The 21,492-nt window shown below is 34.3% G+C and overlaps 1 protein-coding gene across 2 annotated transcripts; it reads right to left on the minus strand.

The window, feature by feature from the left end:
- Positions 1-1,008: 1,008 nt before the first annotated feature.
- Positions 1,009-13,619, minus strand: LOC115979987 (WD40 repeat-containing protein HOS15-like). 2 transcript variants are annotated; one of them, XM_031102148.1, is made up of 14 exons: positions 13,475-13,619; positions 10,416-10,561; positions 9,952-10,312; positions 9,027-9,121; positions 8,891-8,937; positions 6,774-6,924; positions 5,687-5,750; positions 5,385-5,543; positions 5,131-5,252; positions 4,107-4,181; positions 3,718-3,771; positions 3,544-3,617; positions 1,880-1,954; positions 1,009-1,419 (listed from the first exon to the last, which is right to left on the minus strand). In XM_031102148.1, exons 1-14 carry the CDS (start codon positions 13,533-13,535, stop codon positions 1,200-1,202), a joined length of 1,704 nt encoding a protein of 567 aa, XP_030958008.1. In that variant the 5' UTR covers positions 13,536-13,619; the 3' UTR covers positions 1,009-1,199. The 2 variants fall into 2 exon arrangements, with proteins under 2 accessions (XP_030958008.1, XP_030958009.1); XM_031102149.1 differs by lacking the exon at positions 13,475-13,619 and having other exon boundaries at positions 9,952-10,320; positions 10,416-10,507.
- Positions 13,620-21,492: the final 7,873 nt, after the last annotated feature.

Genomic DNA, 21,492 nt, shown 5'->3' on the forward strand with positions numbered 1-21,492 from the left:
ATTTTATAACATTATGGTCTACTTTGATCCATTTGGTCTATTTTGGTCCATTCGGTCCACTTTGGTTAATGTGGTCTATTTAGTCCACTTTGATCCATTCAGTATACTTTCGGTCCATGTGATCCAATTTAGTTCATTTTGGTTCATTTGTTCCACTTGGACCCATTAAGTCCATTTTGGGAGCCTTATTTTGATTCTTCTTGTAGGTTGCTCTTTAATTTTGTGCTAAAAATTCACATTTTTTTTCCCAAATCTATAGAAATAGAAAAGAATTTGTAATAAGAGTCAAGTCTTTTTTTTTTTTTTTTTTTTTTTTTTAATTTTTGGGTTCGAAAGTATGAAATTTTATTCTATTTAGGTCAAACTCTTTAATTTTGGACTAAAAAATACAAATAAAATATGCATGTTAACCACATTAGCATAGCATTTTAGTGCATTGTGTGGAATTGCGACTAGTGATTGGAATAATGGATCCATCAAGTATGATACAAAATCATTTTCTCAAAAAAAAAAACTCCTTTCATTGTTGCAATAGGTTGTTTCTGGTAGATCGGGCTCTTAAGCAAAGGGAAAATGGGGCATGAGATATCTAGAGAAGAAGCGATGATAACAAAAACAAAATCAAGTAGCAAGCCATGCTCTGATCTCCAAATTCCAAAGAGAGTAAAGAAGAGACGCCCTAGCTTCCAGGAACTGAAAGTAAAGATCTTAGACACAAGTCAACTATTTGGTCCAAGAGCCCTTGGCATTGTCACCAATACAAGGTCCCGCTATCATATTCTCCCCATGGAGAGGGTAAACTCTTTTGCTATGATTTCAGCTTTCCAATGTATATAATGAAGTCATATACTGTTTTGGGGATATACCATATTGTAAATAGTAGGAATACAAGTAGTTTATGGTTCTACCTTTTTTTCTCTCCAAATTACTAGTAAGTTACACGAGCATTCTGTTAAGATCTAACGTTTAGAGTGGATTATATACCCCTACTTCATGCAATTCACAACATACTATGTGAACTAAAGCCTCCATCTACATCAGAAATCTGGAACAAATGTGATCCATTGTATATATCACAAATGACCCTGTACAGAATATAAAAAGAAAATTTCCTCCATTTTAAGGTCATCTATCACAGTGTTTATAGATGGATGGGCAGACTAATTTAGCCTAAAAAATTAATAAGAAATATGCAAGTTTTACATTCGGAAATCCAAAACACAAACTATGTTGTTAGCAAAACAAGCAGCAACCTTATCACCTTCTTTGTTCCAACAAACTTCAAAAATCCCACCATTTCCAGTTAATGTTTTCACAATCTTTCCTTCCTTCACAGACCATATGTGCAGGCATTTATCCATAGATCCACTGGCCAAATACTCACCATTAGGGCTGAATGCAACAGAGTACACAGGATCCCTGTTGCAACAGAAAACCATTTTTCAATACAAATTTGAATAAAACTACTGCCATTATATTGTCAATTTCAAGAAACTGAGGAAATCAAAAGCTCCTCTTGGTATACTCTTCAAATGCTCTATTGGAAGAATTCAGATTTCAGAGGAGAAAAGAAAGGAATTCGGATAACCATAACCATCCATGCTATGCTGAAAGATGAAAAAGCACCACAATACATGCATGTGCATCTGGGCCAATAATGAAATGGATAGCTATAGCATTTGATGCTGCAATTATTCTGTCCATGTTTTAAGTAATAGAAGCTGCATCATATCTCCAGTTCTATCTAATTAATGGGGACATCATGAGGTTCCTACAGAATTTCTTCTAAAATGATGTGATGTGATCTTGCTGCTTGAAGTACTTGACTAATGCATGAAATGCGATGTTATGTGATATACTACAGATTTAAGTTTGATACCTGTGACCATCGAAGCTGGAAATAAGTCTTCCCAGTTCCACGTCCCAAAGCTTTATTGTTGAGTCAAAGGAAGCGCTGATCAATAAGGAGAAAAGAGGTTACAGGTATAAAAAGAAGACGTAGAGAGAAAATTACTTGTTGCCCCCCGGGCACAGAGCCTGCACTCATAACATGAGTGGTTAGGAGGCTCTTTCATTGCATAAACAACCAAAGAATATTGTTTAAAAGTAACGATATCATTTATCTATACAAACCCAAGGTTGGAACATGAGAGTATTCTCAAAGAACTCAACAAAAAGAAACTGGGGTAACTATAAAATGCAATCTATTCTAAAGGGAATATCCATATAGTGTATTTGCCAAATGATCTTCAGACAAGAAAAGCAAGAAGTATCTTCTTAGCATTGGAACGTGACACGGCTTACACATAGTATAAAACTATAACTATAATGCACTTTAGAGATAATATGCCTCTTAACATGACCCTTTTCTGATGAGGCAATAATTGACTTAATTAGGGTGGAAGAGAAAATGGTTTTTGAACTTTGAACAACTAATGCTCATTAAAAAGGGAAAGGAAAGTTCTATATATCAAATCTAAGATAAATTCAGGAAGCATACGATATGTATGAATCTTTTAAGCAAAATTCAGAAACACAATAAAGATGTAGAAACCTATAAAGATATGACACCAATAGCTGAGTACTAGTTCACGTCATAATTTAATTGTGATCTGATATTATATTTTGCATGTAGTGTGCATTTTTCCACTTCATACACTATGACCTCTATTGTCTACTACTCACCTGCCAGATAGGCATAGAAGTGCACAGAACTCCCACTTTTGCGGGGTCTATGAGAGGTGATTGGTAGGCAGCCTTACCCCAAATATCTGGGTTTAAAGTGACACATGTTTAGTGGTTTATTGAGTTATGAAGTCCATAGACAAATTACTTTCCAGGAACAAAAATAACAAAAACTCACAACCAGGCAAACAATCAACCTAAGAATGACTATGGACATTGGGACACTTTGGTACGTCCGCAGTCAGCCAGTTACTGTCTGATTGAAGAGATAACTTGTCCAACATCACCCTGCCTGGTGACAATATCAGAGATCCACCACCATGGCAGATCAAGGAGGGCCAGAACAATGCAAGGGCCTACATTCTTTTACTGGATGTTATAGTCAGTTCAAGATGGCCTATATCTATAGGCCTAGTGCACTCGAAAAAAAATAATATATAGTTACATTCATGTGTCTATTATTCTTGTGTCAGCCTGCATGTATTTGCTAATTTTGCTTGACCATTTGCAAAAAAGGAAATAGAAAACTAAATGCTACAAAAAGCAACACAATGGAGGAAAATAAGGCAATAATATTCTTGTGATGCTTAGTAATGACATGTATTTATTCTTTTCTCTGGTGTGAGAGAGGTTTCTTTTGGTTTGAGAAAACTGGAGGGATTATTTGGGGGGGTTCATTATACGTCCTAAAGAGTACATGCATTTTATTAATTAATGGGATGGGATGGTGGGCCAACAGGGATGCATACTGCCCCAAATTTATGTAACTTAGGTCCTGTTTGAACGTATAGATAGGACAAGTACCTACTTAAATCCAACACATTGCCTTACTTAGATGTGAGATAAGAGCACATGTACCTTGCCAGCAATAACTGCTGATTTGGATTGTTTGTACCCGGTCCAGTGGGACTCCATCGGATAGTATATATCTCCTACAAAAAAATAAATTCATCACAAACAGAAGTCTGGGATTCAAATGTCAGAAAAGAGTGTAAAGGAAGAAAGGGAAATAAAATGGAGGAAAATCTGTACCTTAACATGTTCCTTCAAATCGTGCAGATACTTGTCCTGCTTCATACTCCATATCTGTCAAAAGCTTGTAGTAGTTGTCAATATAGTCAAGAAAAAGATTAAAAGACAATTTAAGAAACCCCATTAAACAGAATTTTTCAATACTATAAAGGGCACTGGAAGAGTATAAAAGTATGCCGGGCCAGAACTAAATTGAAATTTTAAGAAGAGTTGGGGAATACATGGAATGGAGGGATATGATATGCGTGAAAACATTTAATAAAGGTTATGACATGAGCAAACAATACCTTCTATCTGTTGCAAGGCATGAAATGCAAAGAAGAATCCTAACAGGTGTAAATGCCTATATGTAACACCTAAAGGACATGGTTAATAATCATAGGGATCACCTTTGCAGTGTAATCATCAGAGCACGAAGCCAACAGCGTACCAGTTGGATCCCATTTGATAGCATTAACTTCACCCTGAAATGGCCAAACAACAAAACAGTCGATTTAAAATCATTGTGTTCAATTTCTTAACAGTTTCACTGTCACTAAGCTTTTTATTTTATTTTATTTAATTATTTTTTATAGCCACTATCACTAAGTCTATTTTTCTTTAAACATTTTCTAGGGATTATACTTACAAGAGCAGGAAGTTGATTAGAAGGTAATTGTGAGACAAAAACCCTGAACAAAATGATAATATAATCCAGAAAAGAAGACACCTTGCAAAGTTTTCTTTATTCATATTTTTAGCTAGGCAGGCTTCAAACTCAGCAACTGCCCTACCCCACACCTTCACCACCTGAGCCAACTGCCATTGGCATCCAAAAGGTAGTAACAAGGAAGGAGAAGATATCAAAGAAGGCAAGAAATGGAGGTCAGCGCTTTTTCCCAACTTCCACCATGGCATCCAACCTGTGCCACCTAATTGGTGATCATCACCTATGCAATTTGATAGTATTTTTACTGATTGATGGTATCCAGTTGTAGCAATAGATGACCTATCAAGAACCTATTACAAAATGGAACAATAGAGAAGCATTCTTATATACTAATTCCTAAAATGAACATAGCCTGAAATTTAGGTGGTCACAAGAACCAAATAAGTTTCTAATTCTGTCATCTCCTGAGCAATTTTAAAAGCTAGTGACAAGCTCATATGAGCACATGCTGCTGACAGTTAAACAGTGCTCACAAATCGATTTCCTGCTCATCAAACTAGTGACAAGCAGATACCATACGAGCACAAATTTGATTTGAGCATTGCTCATTAATTTTCCTTAAGTAACAGATATGTTGGATGAATGCAAATATAAATGCTAAATAGTTTATCGTGAGTTTAGTTTAAGAGTTAATATGGTAACTAAACAAACAGACACAAGAACTTTCACGATTTATCATGAGTTGACAGATGGCTAGGAAAAACCTGATGCCCCGAGAAAGTTTTCATTGGTCGATTCTCTCCAACCTTGCAAACATGTATCATACTGTCAGTTGAGCATGTTGCAAATGAAACGTTGTTTCGCCAATCAACATCAAGAGTTGGAGCTGAAAAAATAATTTAGTTTCATTATCATTTTAAGAACCAGCCAAAAAACAAAAAGAAAGAAGAGAAGAACATCCTACATTGATATTCCATATGCCATCAGAAATTATCAAAACAAAAGGGTAAAGTGGTACCTGAATGAAATTCAAATTGTTGTCTCCATTCCCCAGTCTTTATGTCCCACACAATTGCACTTTTATCCACACTGCCACTAAGAAGGAAATCACCCTTCTTGTTCCATTTCAATGAAAATATTGGACCTTTATGTTTGTTTAATGTACTCCTCAACTCCCCTAGCAAGGACCCACAATTTGTTAATACAAAAGCTGATGATATTGCAAAATAAGAAAGTACCCATGTACTTTTCTGGCTTGATTTAAGCACTGACAGAGTTCAAAGAAAACATGCAACAATATTTCAAACTGAACCAACTCACCATCTTTACTCCATATTCTTGCTTGACCATCATAAGAACCTGTTGCAAGTAATGTCCCATCTCCCTATATGATGGAAAGGGCGCTAGTGAGAATAAATACACACAGATGAACACGTCTTGGAGCTAAAAAGGCATGCTGATGTGAAAAGCGTGAGGATGATTTTATTTTAGTTTAGTTTAGTGCTGTCTTAGAACTCGATTGAAATTTCATTGGTCAAATGAATTTTATTTTAGATTTTATTGGTTAATTAGGTCACAACAATAATAACCAAGCCTTTATTCCAAAATTTTGAGATCGGCAATGGATCCTCAACAGATTAGTCAAGGTCGACAACATATTATTAGTATTTTATTTATTCTCCAAGAGTTAGGGGTATTTTTGTAATTCAATAATTGAGATAGGGATCCCATGAGGGATCCCTAGGGAAGAGGATTAAGTTGGCCCTTGCGAACAGCTTGATGCACTATCTCCCTTCAACCCTTTCAGTGAAATGCGGCAAAAGGAAGGAAAATCCATGGGCCGACCCCATCGATTTCTCAAGTCAATTATAATTAGGATTTAGTTTTAGTAGTCTAATGCTTAACTCCTATGGAGACAAGTTTACAATGGATAAAATTTCAGTTGGAACTTTTTCTAATGGCTTGGTGCTGATTCCTAGGTTATTATTATTTTTTTGTTCTTCAATTTTCGTGTTGCATTTGTTTTTTGGTTATGTCCTATGTTGGTTTTGGTATCGGAGCATGTTGTCTTACATTACATGTGGCCGACCATAACTAGTCCGCGTTAGTTTTGTGTTGCATCCGTGTTGTTTTACATTACGAGTCTAGTGAGGTTCCATAGCGACTCTAAATTTTGGTACTAAGGCTGCATTGCTGTTGAAAAATGCTATCTAACTTGGATATATCCAATAAGCTCTAACTGAAATGGGACTTCTTTCTTAAAAAATAGATTCGGGGGAGGGGGTGAGTCATGGATTCAAAATCCTCTAGATATGCATATAACTTACCAATTAAAAATTTATCTTGAATGTAAACTTGAATAACATGAAGGAAGCACGTCAACCATAATCATAACACAGACACTCACATTCCAATCAAGTGTTGTGACATCCTTGCTTTTCTCATTGGTTCTACCTTTGAAATGCTTCAACACTGCAACATTTAAAGGTCCATCTTGCACACTAGAGATACTAGGTCCATCCACAATGGTCCAAATTCTGGCAGTTGAATCTCCAGACCTAAATATTGGAAAATTATAAAATAATTTGAGCACATAATGGTTAGGTGTGAGAAGAGAGAGAGAGAGAGAGAGAGAGAGAGTGAGAGCTCCTAAGTTGTTGGAACTTTTTATTTTATTTTATATACTTATAGAGGCAAAATAATTGTTCCAACCACTTGATTAAATAATAATGATGATGTGGAACAGCATGGTTCCATTATAGTCATATAATTCAGATGCTGCTCATGTGCATGTTATAGCTCCATGTTTTCTAAAACAGATCAGAGAAAAGATAATGAAGGCCTCATCTCTAAATATTAAAAATTACCAGAGACAATAACAAGCTTGGTAAGACCCTATCCAATTACAAATCCTTCACCATATCAATGAAGTGGAAGCCTCATCTCACTACTAGGACATATCACAAGTTCACAACTTATAGTCTTGTCATCTGTATCAGTTTAGTTAATTAGCTTAATCAAAAAGCATTGACAAGCAGCTTTTGATGTGAGTTAAAAACTTTGCCATGCAAACAAACGTGTGTGCGCAAACACAAATAGGAGCAAAGCCAAAAATTATTTAGGGTGGAGGATATAAACAAATTTTTAAAAGATATGAATTTTTTTTAAAATATAATAAGTTAATAACACAATAATTTTTTCTCAAATATCATTTTCAAAATAAATAAACAATGCTTTATAATTTTAATAATGAGTTTAAATATTTGGAAGCCTAATAGAGTGTGTTGAAAAGTCTTTTTTTTTTTTTTGTTAGGATAAGTGAAATGTCACAAAGTTAGTTTAACTCAAATAGGACATTTATGATCTAATTAATATTTTCAGCCAAGCAATTAATTTAACTATAAAATTACCACATAATCCATATTCGAAGAAATTGATTCCACCTTGTCCTATCAAAAACACATAATTTTAATCTATTAAAAATTATGTGATGTAAATCCTAAACCACAAAACAACCCCTATTGTATATAAAAGCCAAGTAGTTGACTCAATTGAAGCACATATCTTAACCAAAGAATTTAATTGATTACATAGTTTTATTACTTCAAAAATTTTGAAAAAGAATGTTAGAGAACTCTTCAATTAATTATACGAGTATCATTTAATGAGATAAAGGGGTTAAAAAAAAAAAAAAAAAATCTTAACTGGACACCTTTATTTAGTAGGTGCAATCAGATTTATTCCCAAAACTTTTTCATAAGTTTTGAACTTACCCCAAAGAACCTTTAAAAAAAAAAAAAAACATTCTGTGGGGCCAATTGCCCTACTCAATGTATCTGGCTCCACCCTTTATACCCATACACAATTTATGGTGCAAAAGATTTATAATATATTATTACCATTTCAGCAAATAAAAAATTATTGTTCAGATTAAAAGATAAGAATTTTGAACTGGAAGTGAAGACCTCAAGAATAAAGACAAAGAAGAGCCACATGGTGCAGTGCAATTCAGCCAACTATATAGCCCCACTTTTTAATTGATATAAGGAAATTGAATCCTACTGAACTAATATAAAAACTTTAGTCAAACTAGTATCAGAAAAAGAAATACAACAAAAAACATAAACACTACTATAGTTAGCTATCAGCTGCGGAAGCTTATGCATCTTGCTTGCTAAAGAATTTGTTCATTTGTGCTTCACAAGCTTCAGACAAACCTTTACCCAATAATTAGAGATAAGTGGAAACTGAGGTTTTAAATAGCTAAGAAATATTTTAATGAAAATTTCCTTCAAAGGTTAATTCGAGCAGCCCATATACAAAACCTAAATTATTCCAATGTGAAACTCGCATATACAAGAAGTAGGGTGTAAAAAAAAAGACTAGAAAAGGAGAAATATTTGTAAGTGTAGACAGGAAAGAAGAATGAGAAAAGCAACTGTGAACAATAATTGAGATATACTCTGGACACACTGATGAAATACTTCTTATCAGAAGCATCTCTTTTAAAGACATTAGACTCACCCAGATGCAAGCAGCGAACCTGATGGACTCCATGCACAAGCAAAAACCTGTTGGCAATTAAGGAACAAGTTCAGAACATAAAAGGCAGCCAATTAAAAATGGGAAACTAATGAATGACACAGGGATATGTCCAAACCTCAGAGGTGTGACCTTCGAGAATTTTTACATCAGAACTAGGAATTTCACAAGGCAAAGATGTTGAGCTTGTTGAGATGTCCATTGGTTCTGGCCCTATGTAGCATATCCAAAAACGTATTAAATGCTCACATGTGAGAAAACAGTATTCAATTAGCCATCTTAACAGAATGGAAGATGGTCATGCGTGTTTGAGTGTGCTGGAGAAAGACAGTGATCTCAGAATCATTCTAGTAATGCTATTCCACCACATGAAAAATGAGGTACGATGCAAGACCTATTGCAGACCATAAAACAGCTATAAGTATGCAAAAGCCAAACATCATCCAACTATGTTTGCATGTTGTTCATGCCTTCTACTATATGGCATACAATGATATTGTTGCATGACACATTGCATGGATTTAAGCCCCGTGTAGAACCATCAGAGCATAACTTCATCGGACGCAAAATTAAAAATAAATAAAGAAAGTAAGAAAATAGAAAAGGTCAGTTATATTTGAAGCACATGCAGGCTGTCAATTAATGGTTAGGGCTACATGGCATACACTTAAGTCCACTTTCATCAGCACTGAAGTCCTAGTCAGACACTGACAAAGCTGGTTAGGATCACCAATATGGGGCTGCTTGACGTAGGAAAAATTGGGGAATTTGTTTACATGTAGTTGTGGTGGGTTAGGTTTAGGAGGCTTCTTGAATTCTGGGTTTAGAACTTTTTTAGAGAAGGGTTAGGGTTCAAGAGAGAAATATTGATTTATGGTTGCAACGAGAAGAAAGAAAAGAAACAGAAGAGATTCGATTTACTTCGTGTCAAGTTATTTTTATTGTAATTGTAATGGCATATATGCTTTTTAAATGATGCCCATATAAGGATAAGACACAATTTCATAAATAAATCAGCAAGAGAAATGGAATGTGTCAATCACCTCCTGCAGTTCCATTTTCTTCATGTTCCATTATGACCTTATCTTCACACTTTTCTTTATCAATGTGATCCTGATGGGGCTTTTCCTTATCTTTACCCTTTTCTCGTTCCCTATCCTTCTCTATCTTCTCTTTATCCTGTTCTTGTTCTTTTTCTCTCCCTTTTTTCTCCTTCTCTCTTTCTTGCACATTTTCTTGTTCAATTTCGTGATTGGACTCATTATGTTTCCCGTTTTCTTCAAGTCTATCCTTTTGTAGATTTTCCTTTTTAGCTTTTATAATTTTCTGTAGCTCATATGGATCCTTTGTAATAAGATCTAAAGGTTGTAGAAATGAGAAATCATCATCCATATCAACATCTGTCTGGAGACCTAACAGAGACTTAAATCAGCAGAAAGTTCTGGAGTGTACATATTACAAGTTAAAAGGGATATGAAATGAAGACAATATAAATAATCATGCTTACACTACTCAAATTTGCATCCAGCTCAAGATATTGAATTCCTTTTTGGACAAATGTAACAAGAGCACCTGGTGGAACTAAGTTACCATCAAATGTGCTTTTATTGATCCCTGCCTCATATCCAAAAGCAAAAGCTGAATGTGTAAAACCTGGAGGAGATTATACAGAAATTAATGAAACAACTAAAAGAATGTAAGAAAGCATCATAAATGGTATATATTTTATTTAAATGGAAAAGTTTCTAAGCGTATGTTCAGCAGTAAATTTATTTTCTGCCTAATGATATCTCATCAAGGATGAGAATTTGCCAATTTATAAGATATCAATATAGCGTTCATAAAGGAAGATGATTGGGCAAGCAATGATTTGTAGAGAGACCTCAAGCACCAATTTAAACCCAAATCTGTTGTTTGAATATTTTAAATTGGCTATTCATTTATATTTGGGCCAAATCCATCACTAATATAAAACCCAAAATCAGTTAACTCAATTTCAAGTCGTGTCAAAGTGTTGATTACAAATCTTCATAGTGCTTTGATGGCTTCACAATCAGCTCTCTCCTTTTGAACAAAGGTCTCCCTCTCCCTCTCTCTGTCACTGGCTGAAACCATAGTCACTCCAACATATCTACTCAAAGAAGATGAGGAGGTCACGCTTGTCAGCTATACCACCTAATTGCAGTCCAAGATGGTGATCAATTGAAGACCATCAAGGTCCATGAAGGTTTCTACTATGAGCTCTACAAATGACATTGGCCAAATTCTAGGTCCAAAAACGTCTTTATTTTCGTCAAGGATTTTATATGTTAGTGCTTTGGCTACTTGAATTCACACATCTACACTACAGGTGATGATTACCTTTTTTTTTTTTCTTTTTGTCAATATTTGTTTCAGAATTGGGATTTTGGGTTTTCATTGTTGAAAGTGTTTCTTATATGTGAGTTGTAGGGTTTGTTGGTTTTGAAGTGTGGGTCTCTTGGTCAGGTTTAAGGGATTCAGTTCATAAGTATTGATAATTGGATTTTGATTTTATTAGTTGGAAGTTGGTTGTGATAATTTGGGTTTGTGCATATTGGCTTTTTTAATATATATTTGTTGCTTTAGTCTTGTATTGGCAGAGCATATAGAGTTACAATCAGTGTAGTCAAAGGGCAAAGGCAACCTCAAGGCCCCATGTCCTGGTGTATTGCCTGAAGCGTGAAGTGCCAAAAAGGCACTTGCCCTAGCGAAGCAAGCCGTTGAACTCTAATTACAGTTATTCTACATAAAATGAATTCAAATCATCTGTATCTAATACTTATTGGGCATGGTTTGAATTTTCCAAACTGGCAAGAGGTTCTATTAATTAATCTAAGAAGAGAATTTACAATAATCTTGTATAAAAAATTTCAATGGAACGACTATCAAAGCTAAAAGATTATATGATTGAATTATTATTATTTTTTTAAATTCTAAATTTATGTGAAAGAGCAGTGGGATAGAGAAAGGAGCAGGAGAAAGAGTATAGAACTACTACTTATCAAAAAAAAGAAGAAAGAGTATAGAACTACCTTTTTTTGCCAAATTACAAAACTTTTTTTTTTTTTTTCTTTTTCTTTCCTTTGGAACTTCATTTAGGCTCTTGCCTCAAAAACTGTACAATCTATTTAAAGTGCTTGGGCACTTGCTTAGGCTCTAAAAGGCAAGTGCCTCACTAAAGGCACGTTGCCTCGAGGCTTTAAAGGTGCCTCAGCTCACCCTAACGTCTAGGTGAGCACCTGACTTGCCTTTGGCTACACTAGTTCTGATTACGAGTATAAGATGGAAAATATACCATTTGCTGTATGGTTTTGAAAGATTGAAGCAATGAATTGTTTTATATCAATTTTGTTAATGTAGGTTCTATTATGGATCTAATGACGCAAATAGTATAGGGGAGTTCGAGGAAAAACAAGATTAAATACAAAAGAGATTCAAGAATTCTGGTCTAACTTTGATGTATGGCCTTCTTGGCAACTTTCATATGTTACTTTAGCTTTTATTGAGTCTTATTATTAAATTTTTTAGGTTAGAAAGGTTCTGGTTCAGTTTTAATTAAGTTTATAAGAATAAGGGCAATTTACTCTAAATTTTCTGGAATGGGCTGTCATTGGCTATACCAAAGGCCCAAAAGTTTATTTTTTCTTTGAGTTCTTTCCTATTTGGTTTATGAGTTAAGTATTTTTTCTTTCATATTAGTAATCCTAGTCTTTTTAGGAATAAGTTCGTTAAAATACTAGTGCTTCTAGGAAATGATTTCGCTATACAACTATAGCCTATATAAGGGCTTTAATGTTGTCAACAACGTTCATAGTGAGCTTATTAATAAATTTAGCAGCTTCTTTTTAAAGCTTTGAGAGCGTGATTACTCATAGAAAGCTAGATGTGATTGCCTAGTAATTTTCTTTCTCCATTTCTAGTTCTTTTCACTGTTTTAATACCAACAACCGTGAAACATATTCAAAACCCAATCTTTTCATTACCAAAACCCCTAAACATCAAACCCCATTAAAAAGCCCTTCAAGATTGTTAGAACGGTGGCAAGTAATTAAACTTACCATTTCCTAATAGCTGAAAGCTTTTGGGACAACCGGTAATTTATCATGGTATCGTGAAAGATAATCTAAGATGGGGCCTTTGTTGTTGCTGTTTTTTCTTATTTTTCTGATTACAAAGTTGTAGAATCTCATAACATTCTCTGCTACTGTGGTTTGTTGTTGTGCATTTTGAGTTTCAAATACTTGAATACATGTATTATCCAAACAAGGAAATTCAAAATCCATAGATTTAAAATCTATGAATTTGGATTAAGGATTACCAAACGCAACCTAGGTAGGTGTATTTACTAATCAATGTTTCTATTTACCACAAAACATAGTACAAAATCAAACAAAAATTACATACCATAATAATTGGATATGTCATAAGCCCTAGTTTTCAAAAAAGTAAAAACAAAAAAACAAAACATCATAGTAAAAAAGAGATCTTTGTGTAATAAAAAAAAAAAAAACATAAAAAGAAGAGAGAGATGTTAGGTTAAAAAACCTGATTCGTGGAGGTAACGAAAAACGAGGTAGTTCAACTCGGTGGAAGTGATGGAGATCATGGTGGTGAAGCGAAGAGAAGAGCTGGGAAGTGAGTTTTGAGGTTAGTTACTTTCTAAGTTTAACGGAAAAACGAAAAGAAAGCTAAGAAAAGAAACTGAGATAAGGCAAAAGAACAGACAGAAAAGAAAGAAAGATATGTTGGGCTTTGTATTTTGGGCCTAGGTGTAAGAGAGAGAAGAGTTGGGATTTGTGAAAAAAGCCCAAATACAGATCAAGCAGAATTAAGAAGGCCAGGTAGGCCCATTGATACCCACGTGTCTTGTCAAATTTGGTCTGTATTGGGCTGAAATTTTAAGAAAAAAGAACAAATGTTTTTTAGGCAAACGAACATATTTCTGTACTGCGTCTTGAGGGAATTTTATTTTATTTGAATAAGTGTTGCAAAAGCAGAGACTGAGAGTGGTGAGCTATCCAATTAAATAATAGGATATAAACTTAAAAAATCATTTTAGAGAAGTTACTTTTTTGTAACAATTTGGTTTTATTTATTTTCTGTGCTAGTATCTAATAATCTCCCCTTTGTGATGGCCTCTCACTCAGTTATAAATTCTGTTTTTTTATGTTTGGAAATTGGAACGGGTCAACAAATTTCATACTGTGAGAGGGCTGGTCATTTCATCTTTTAAAGGTCACTTTTGTAGCACATTTATACCTATATATAACATTTATTGTTGTTACAAATTTTGCATTATATTATTATAAAAAAATTGTATTATATTTTTCCACATATCACATGTATTTATAACTAGTAATTATTAAAAGTTAACAAGATTTTTTGAGTGGTAGGTTGTAACGCTAAATTTGTCTCAATTAGGATATTGACAGCAAGTTTTTATAATTTGGAGTACACAGTGCAAGCACTTAGAGTAATCTATGCAATTAACCTCATAATTTAGGCTTGCCATTGTGATTATCAACTTCTTTTGATAGAAACTTTATGAGCGTGAAGAAGAAGACGCATGCAATCGAAATTGCACCACGAGAGGTCCATGACGCATTAAAAAAATGGCAATAATAAAAATATTTATCACTTCCAACATTTGTTGTCTCCTGAATAATACCAGATCATTATTAGTAACAAGAAATTAAGAAAGAATAAAAGTACCACTCAAATTAAAAAGAAAAGAAAGAAAGAACAAAAGTAAATACAAGATATAGACAAATTTGGCAAACCTCGAATTTGTTCACGTGAATGATATCATGCTTTATTTAAATTTCTCTCAGCTTTCTTTTTCCATTTTCAATGTCGTGAGCCGATTGAACACATGGAACTATGAGCTGCCCCTTTTCTCAGTTTTTGGGTTGGAGAGTCCAGACTTGTTTTATTGATGCCATTTAGCTAATAAAGTTATCGGGAAGGACCGTTGGTTGGTTAGTTTCAAGCATGATTTGACCACTCAAACCGTGTATTTCAAGCAAACATCGTTATAGTTTACATACCCATCATTAAAGAAAAAATTACTATATTCTTGCTAAGTGTAAGCTTTTGCATGAGTATGAAAAAGAAAAGTCATTGAAAGAATAGGATTTCACTCTTTTTGTTCATAAAAAAAAATGGATTTCACTCTTTTTCAGGTATAAACTGGTGGATTTTTCTGGGCTACAAAAAAGTAGCAATAAAGAGTTAAATTGACTACTTTCCAAAGCCGACAATCACTACAAGGACAAAATAAAAGCACAAGAGCCAAGATCTGCATACTATGTGCCATAAAAATTGGACTTAGAGTGACCATTATTAAGGGGACTGAAAGCTAGAATAAAAGCAAAATAAGGAAGAAAAGTTCTCGTTAAGCACAAAGAATAAATAAACTAAAGCAAAGCAAAGCAATATATAAGGGTTCCCTCGTGAGACGTGTCCCCTGTTTGCAGGGTATACTCAATGACACCACCACATCACCTTTTTCCTCTTACACTGCCAAACAAAGCGATATAGCTTTCCCAGTTTCCCTTTGGTACGATTTCTATCTAAACACAACCCCCCCTCTCTTTTTGTCTTCCTTCTTTTTTCAAGCTGGACCTATCACTTTGTGTCTCACACTCTCACTTTGAAGAAAAAGAAGAAGAAACATGCATTCTCGGAAGTCTTTGCAAGTGGGGTTGTTGCGGAAGCTAATGGTCCTGGCTTTTCTCTCATTGTTAGTTTGTGGAGAGAAGGAAGCAGCGATGGTTAACGTTGGCATAAAAAACCACTCAACAAATATGCATCAAAGGCAGAAGCATCAACGTTTGAGGCATTCATTTGATGTGTTCTTCTCAAACAAGAGGAAAGTTCCCAACGCTTCAGATCCTCTCCACAACCGGTGAGGCTAGCTAGCTAGATTATATTAATTAGTTTTGTTACTATTATTGCTCAAGAGTTGGAAAGTGTGAAAAGAGGACTTTGTTGAGAGAACCATCATGTGGATGTGCTTGTCATGGTGGTCACGTTGGTCTGTGCATTTTGTCAATGATGATTGAGGGGTGTGGGGGTGTTGCGCTTTCTTTCACCTCGTGAATAGCATAGCTTTCAACGTAACTTTTGTTGGTTCTTTAGGTCTTTTTATATCCATATTTTGTATTTTTCTATACCCTATTGAGTTTCTGTATATGTACTTTGGAATATGTATTAAGTGATGAAGAAGCTTGGCCTTTTGTGAATGTCTTTTGGTAGCTGGTCATTTTTCACAACACTGTCTTCAAATTTCTTGGATGCCCCTTTTCGATCTTATCCCTTTCTCAATTTTCTACTTTTTCTCTGTTCTTTTTTCTTCTGCTAAGTGCTTCATTATTTGTTCCTCAATTTCATTTGTTTGACTTTTATGACACCTTATTTTAGGGCGTGATATATGATGTCTATGTTTCATTGCGGTAGAATATGCATGATAAATTCTATCTTTGTTCTCACTTTCAGTGATGCTTTGAGCTTTTGAAGGTTTTTATTTTTATTTATTTGTTTGAGAGAAAAAAAAAAAAAGCCTTTTGAGTTTGAGTTTGAGATGAAGATAAGGGAACAGTAACATATATATGGTGAAGCAAGTCAACGGAAGAAAGGGTCAATGACCATCTATTTAGTTTAAGCTAATTATCACGTGATGTAAACAGTAAACAAACAGTTGTTTAAGGTTTAGATAGAAAATAGCTTTAAACAAATAAAGTTAGCTAATTAATAAACCAAGCACACAATATAATCTGGTCCCCCACTCCCTATTTTTGTAGCGGAGTTTGTGCACTGATTATCTTTGGCTTGTTTTTGAGAGTTGAAAAGAAAAAGAAAAGAAAATGTCACTGCAGGAACATCTTTTGTTCGCTTGTTGCTGTTAAAGTTATAAATGTAGACAGGGGATGTGCTCAGGAAATGTTCATATGAGCAAATTAAGATTGGGTTTAGTTTAGTACGTGCCTAATGTGCTATGTCTGTTGCGATTGGTAACATGTGTCATCATCGGCATTGAACCCAAGCTAAATCCTGAATGATGATAATCTTTTCTGAAATTGAAGCAATCATATCAATTTGCGTTAACAAAACTCATATATACTGTTGTCTCTCTCTCCTATAAACGTGGCGTGGTGTGGCTACCATTGGCATGTAGTGGCTCTTTGTGGGTGTGTTATGGTTAGAGTTGATTGTGGGTGGCTGTGGTTGGGCATGGTGGAGTTGAGTTGGCCATTGGGTGGTCTAGTGGGCTTTGAGGTGTCCAATCTTGGCCATTATGTGGACAATCCAGACCAGTGCTATCGTTGGGTGAGGGTGTGAGAGGTGTCTAGTGACTCTAGTTGGCAATGAGATGATCGATCTTGCTTATTTACTGGCTGATATAGCCATATAGGTCATGGTTAGCCAATCCATTGGTCAGTGGATGGTCGATACTCGATATTAGTCGGGGGTTTCAAATCATGATACTTGTTCTTAGTGCTGGAGCTTGTCTCTACAAGAGATGAGATACCAAAGAAACTATTTTGCAAAATAGTTGTCAAATTAATATTACTATTTTGATAAATTGCAAATTACACCCCTAAAGTTTGGGGGTGATTGGATTTTACGTCCTAAAGTTTCAGAATTTGGATTTTTCTCCTGAAGTTTGGGGTATTTGGATTTTACACCCTGACGTTTTAGAACTTAGATTTTACCTCATAAAGTTTAAGATTGTTTGGATTTTACATCCCCAAATTATGAAACTTTAGGGTGTAAAATTCAAACACCCAAAAACTTTAGGGAGTAAAATCCAAACACTCCTAAATTATAGGGGGTAAAATCTAAATTTTGAAACATCAGAGTGTAAAATCCATACATCACCAAACTTTAGGAGATAAAATCTAAATTCTGAAACTTTAGAGTATAAAATTCAATCACCTCCAACTTTTATGAGTGTAATTTGCAACTTCCCCTGCTATTTTAGTAAATAAATTACTTTATATGCAGTAGAATAAAATTTTTAATTAAATTCAAACACATAATTGAATCGAATTGAATTGAATTGTTATTAGAAATGATAACATGATCTACGTTTTAACAGTAGGAGCAACAATTTGTTTGAATCTAATTGGAAACTTATGTCTGTATACCACACCAAGTTATTGTGGGCAATCAACTCACCCAATCAAAATGTCTGGATGGATAACATGCCACCAGACATACTTAATGTAGCTCTGGCTGATATAGCCTCTTTGGTTTAATGTTATGAAAGCATTTTCTTTCTCAAAAAAAAAAAAAAAAAGTTATTGTGTCTTTAGCATGCAGACCCTACAAGTTGAGTTATTATTTTATGTATCACTGCAAGCCCGCTCGCCTGAGCTGCATTCCCACAAGCCCAAGTTTCATGTGGACTTCATTTATTTATTTTTGTTGGAAAAAAAAAAAAGTCCACTTGAACTTGGGCTTGTACATATTGATAGTGCAAGGTTTATAATTATTAGGGTAAAGTAAACCCTCGACACCAAGCAGCTACATGGATGATTGTAGGACTGGGGCACTGGAACTAATACGAGGCTATAGTAATAGTGTAGTGTATCTTCATAGCAAATAGCAAACTGATCCGTTGCATCGAGAAGCAAATTCATACTATATGTTTGACCGTTGAAACCAGTACGGATTTACGCCCAGTCCCAGAACCCGACAGATTCCCAAAGGCCCTAGTGATTTTCCATGTACCCTAGCCCTATCCTACCCTCAAACAAAATTTCAAATTATAGCCAGATTAGCTAAAGCACCCAGGAATGTATAGGTCACATTTTTCAGTTCTACGTTTGTTTTCCCTATCTCCTATCCAGTTGGGAAGTGAGCAATGGCGCATGCAATACCAAAGCTGTGTTTGGTTGCAGCTGAGGGAAGAGAAAGGAAAAGAAAAGAGAAGGAAACAAAAGGAGGAAGTTTTTTTCTCTTATCATGTGTATGTTTGGAAATAAAGAGGAAATTAAAGAGAATAATATCCTTTGTTTGGTTTGTAAAAGGAAAAGAAATCTATGTAGGAAAATTTTATATTGTTTTACACTTTTACTTTTACCGTTTTACATCCCAATAAAGTAGAGATAAAAATTTATGGGTAGAAATGTAATTTCAGGAACAATAAAATGTTAAATAATCAGCCAAAAAAAGAAAAAAGAAAAAAGAAAAGAACAATGAAAAGTCAAATATTACATAAGTGTTTAATTATATTATATTTCATTTTAAATTTTGGTTATCTTATAAGAAATGAAAGATAAATGTGGCATGTAACATGTTATGATTAATGAAGTATAAAGCGTACCACTCAAAGTGGGATAGATGATTTTTATTTGTGTAATTAGTGTTTTATTTTATTTAATGAATAAGGATAAGTTGTATTATTGTTAGTATTTTATTGAGAAAAAAGATAAGTTGTATTAAGAAGAAATTAAGAACTTTATAGTAGAATTTAGTTTAGAAACTCAAAAGTATTTGAAGACATTTTATTTTAAATTCTACTATAATTTAGAGATGTAACAAGTCATGAGCTTTGTAATTCAATTAACATTTCTTAATATTTTCAATAGACTAGTTCACGATTCAAATATTCTTCCCCCAACTAATGAATTATATCAACAAAGAAAAAAAAAGTAGGGATATAACAAGTTATTCTAAATGGGGAGCATAACCAAAATTTTGCACACAAGTTTTGACACATCCAAAATTATTGATAAGTGAAAATTTTATTACAACTTCAATAAATTCAATAAGCCGAAAATGAAAAATGAAAAGAATAAAAGAAGAAGAAGATAAAAGCAAAGGATTGAAATATTATGTGGGAAAATTAAGGTGGGGCTAGTTCTAGACAAAAGAAAGTAACCTTATCACCATGAATTATGCACAATCGTGATCAAAGTTGAGAGAGGATGTTAGTAATGGTAGGGCATGCACCACAAGGCACAAACTGCCTCCAAAGGCTTAACCTTTGACAGTTTGACATAAGAAATCCCAAGCCTGGTCTCATACCTGCTATTTTCTTCCCAACTTTTTTCCAATCAAAGTATTGAATGCCAATAATTTTTTTACTCAACTGATACTTCTTGGTGCTTCCAACAAAAATATTTATGGTTCAAATCTCCCACCCTATGCCCTAATATCTATTGAATTATAAATAAATAAAATTCAAAGCATTGAATGAAGTTATGCAATTTAATACGGTAGAAATTAAGATAGTATGGTGTAAGATATTCATATTTTCTTCCATTTCAATCCAAGAGTGTGGAAGAGAAATAATAACACCAAAAAAAAAAAAAAAAAAAAAAAAATCTTCCTCTTCCCGGCCCTCTCCATTCTATTTTACTTTGAGAGTGAGTTTCTTCTATTGTGACTTGTGAGTGGTATATGAGTGTTTGTGAGTTTGAGTGTGAGAAGTCTTACCAATTTCCAACATGCTAAATTAAAGACAATTTTTGCACAAATTTTTCCATATATTTTGAAGTAATATTTCTTTCACATCACCTAACATCGTTAATTCACCACTTTATAAACATCAATTATAACTTATTAGGGAAAAAGAGACGAAAATTTTTGTCACGGGCATGGAGGTGTGTCAGACATGTTTGCTAGCTACCAGCTGATCAGACATGTTTACTGACTACCAGCGGCATTGGCATGGGCATGGAGGTGTGTCATTTTAAATTTTAACTAGGACAAAAACTAATTATTGTCTATATGCATATTTTTAATGTTATCGGGAATAAGCTCTTTCTTCCTCAGACAGCTGAAGGTGGAAAGTTAGGCCCGTGAATGGGTCCTAGCAATGAAAAATAATTGGCTGTATGGATACCATGTCTCAATGTTTTTTTTTTTTTGGGTCAACCATGGATATTACATTAAACTAGGAATTAACTAGTTTGTTACAGTACAAATTAGTTTTATCATAAGCTATGATTCTTTCCACCACAAACGGTGGATTCAAAAATACAACAAAAGAAGATAAACTACTTGCTCCCAACTTGGCCAACGCATCAGCGCATTGATTGGCTTCCTGATAGACATGAATTATTTGCTTGTTGGGTATCACCCTCACCAGGTTCTTGCAATTAGTCAACAATGATTCCATTAACATATTAGCAATATTATTGTTCATGAGCAACACTACACTTAAGGCATCGAGTTCAATAATAAGATTATTTAGTCCCATCTCTTTGGCCAAAATCAAGCCATCTCTTAAGATCCACAGTTTTGCCATGCAACTGTTGGTGCAGCCAAGAGGCCTGGCATACCCTTTCCTCCACTCCCCTTCATGATTCTTGATCACACCTCCTTCCCTTGCCTCAATGTTATGACAATGAAAATGTTTTTTAAAACTTCTGCACAATTTACTAAATAAAAAGCTTACAAATTGATTATCACATAAAAAATATTAAAAAAAATCAATTACTTTTTTTATTAGAATATTGGTGACACGTCACTTTCATATATGGAAAATCCGATAACACTCGAATGAGACACAATACTTATGATAATAGTTGATATGACTTATTGTCATTGCA

Source organism: Quercus lobata, chromosome 3, assembly GCF_001633185.2.
Source record: "Quercus lobata isolate SW786 chromosome 3, ValleyOak3.0 Primary Assembly, whole genome shotgun sequence".
In the NCBI taxonomy this organism is placed as follows: Eukaryota; Viridiplantae; Streptophyta; class Magnoliopsida; order Fagales; family Fagaceae; genus Quercus; species Quercus lobata.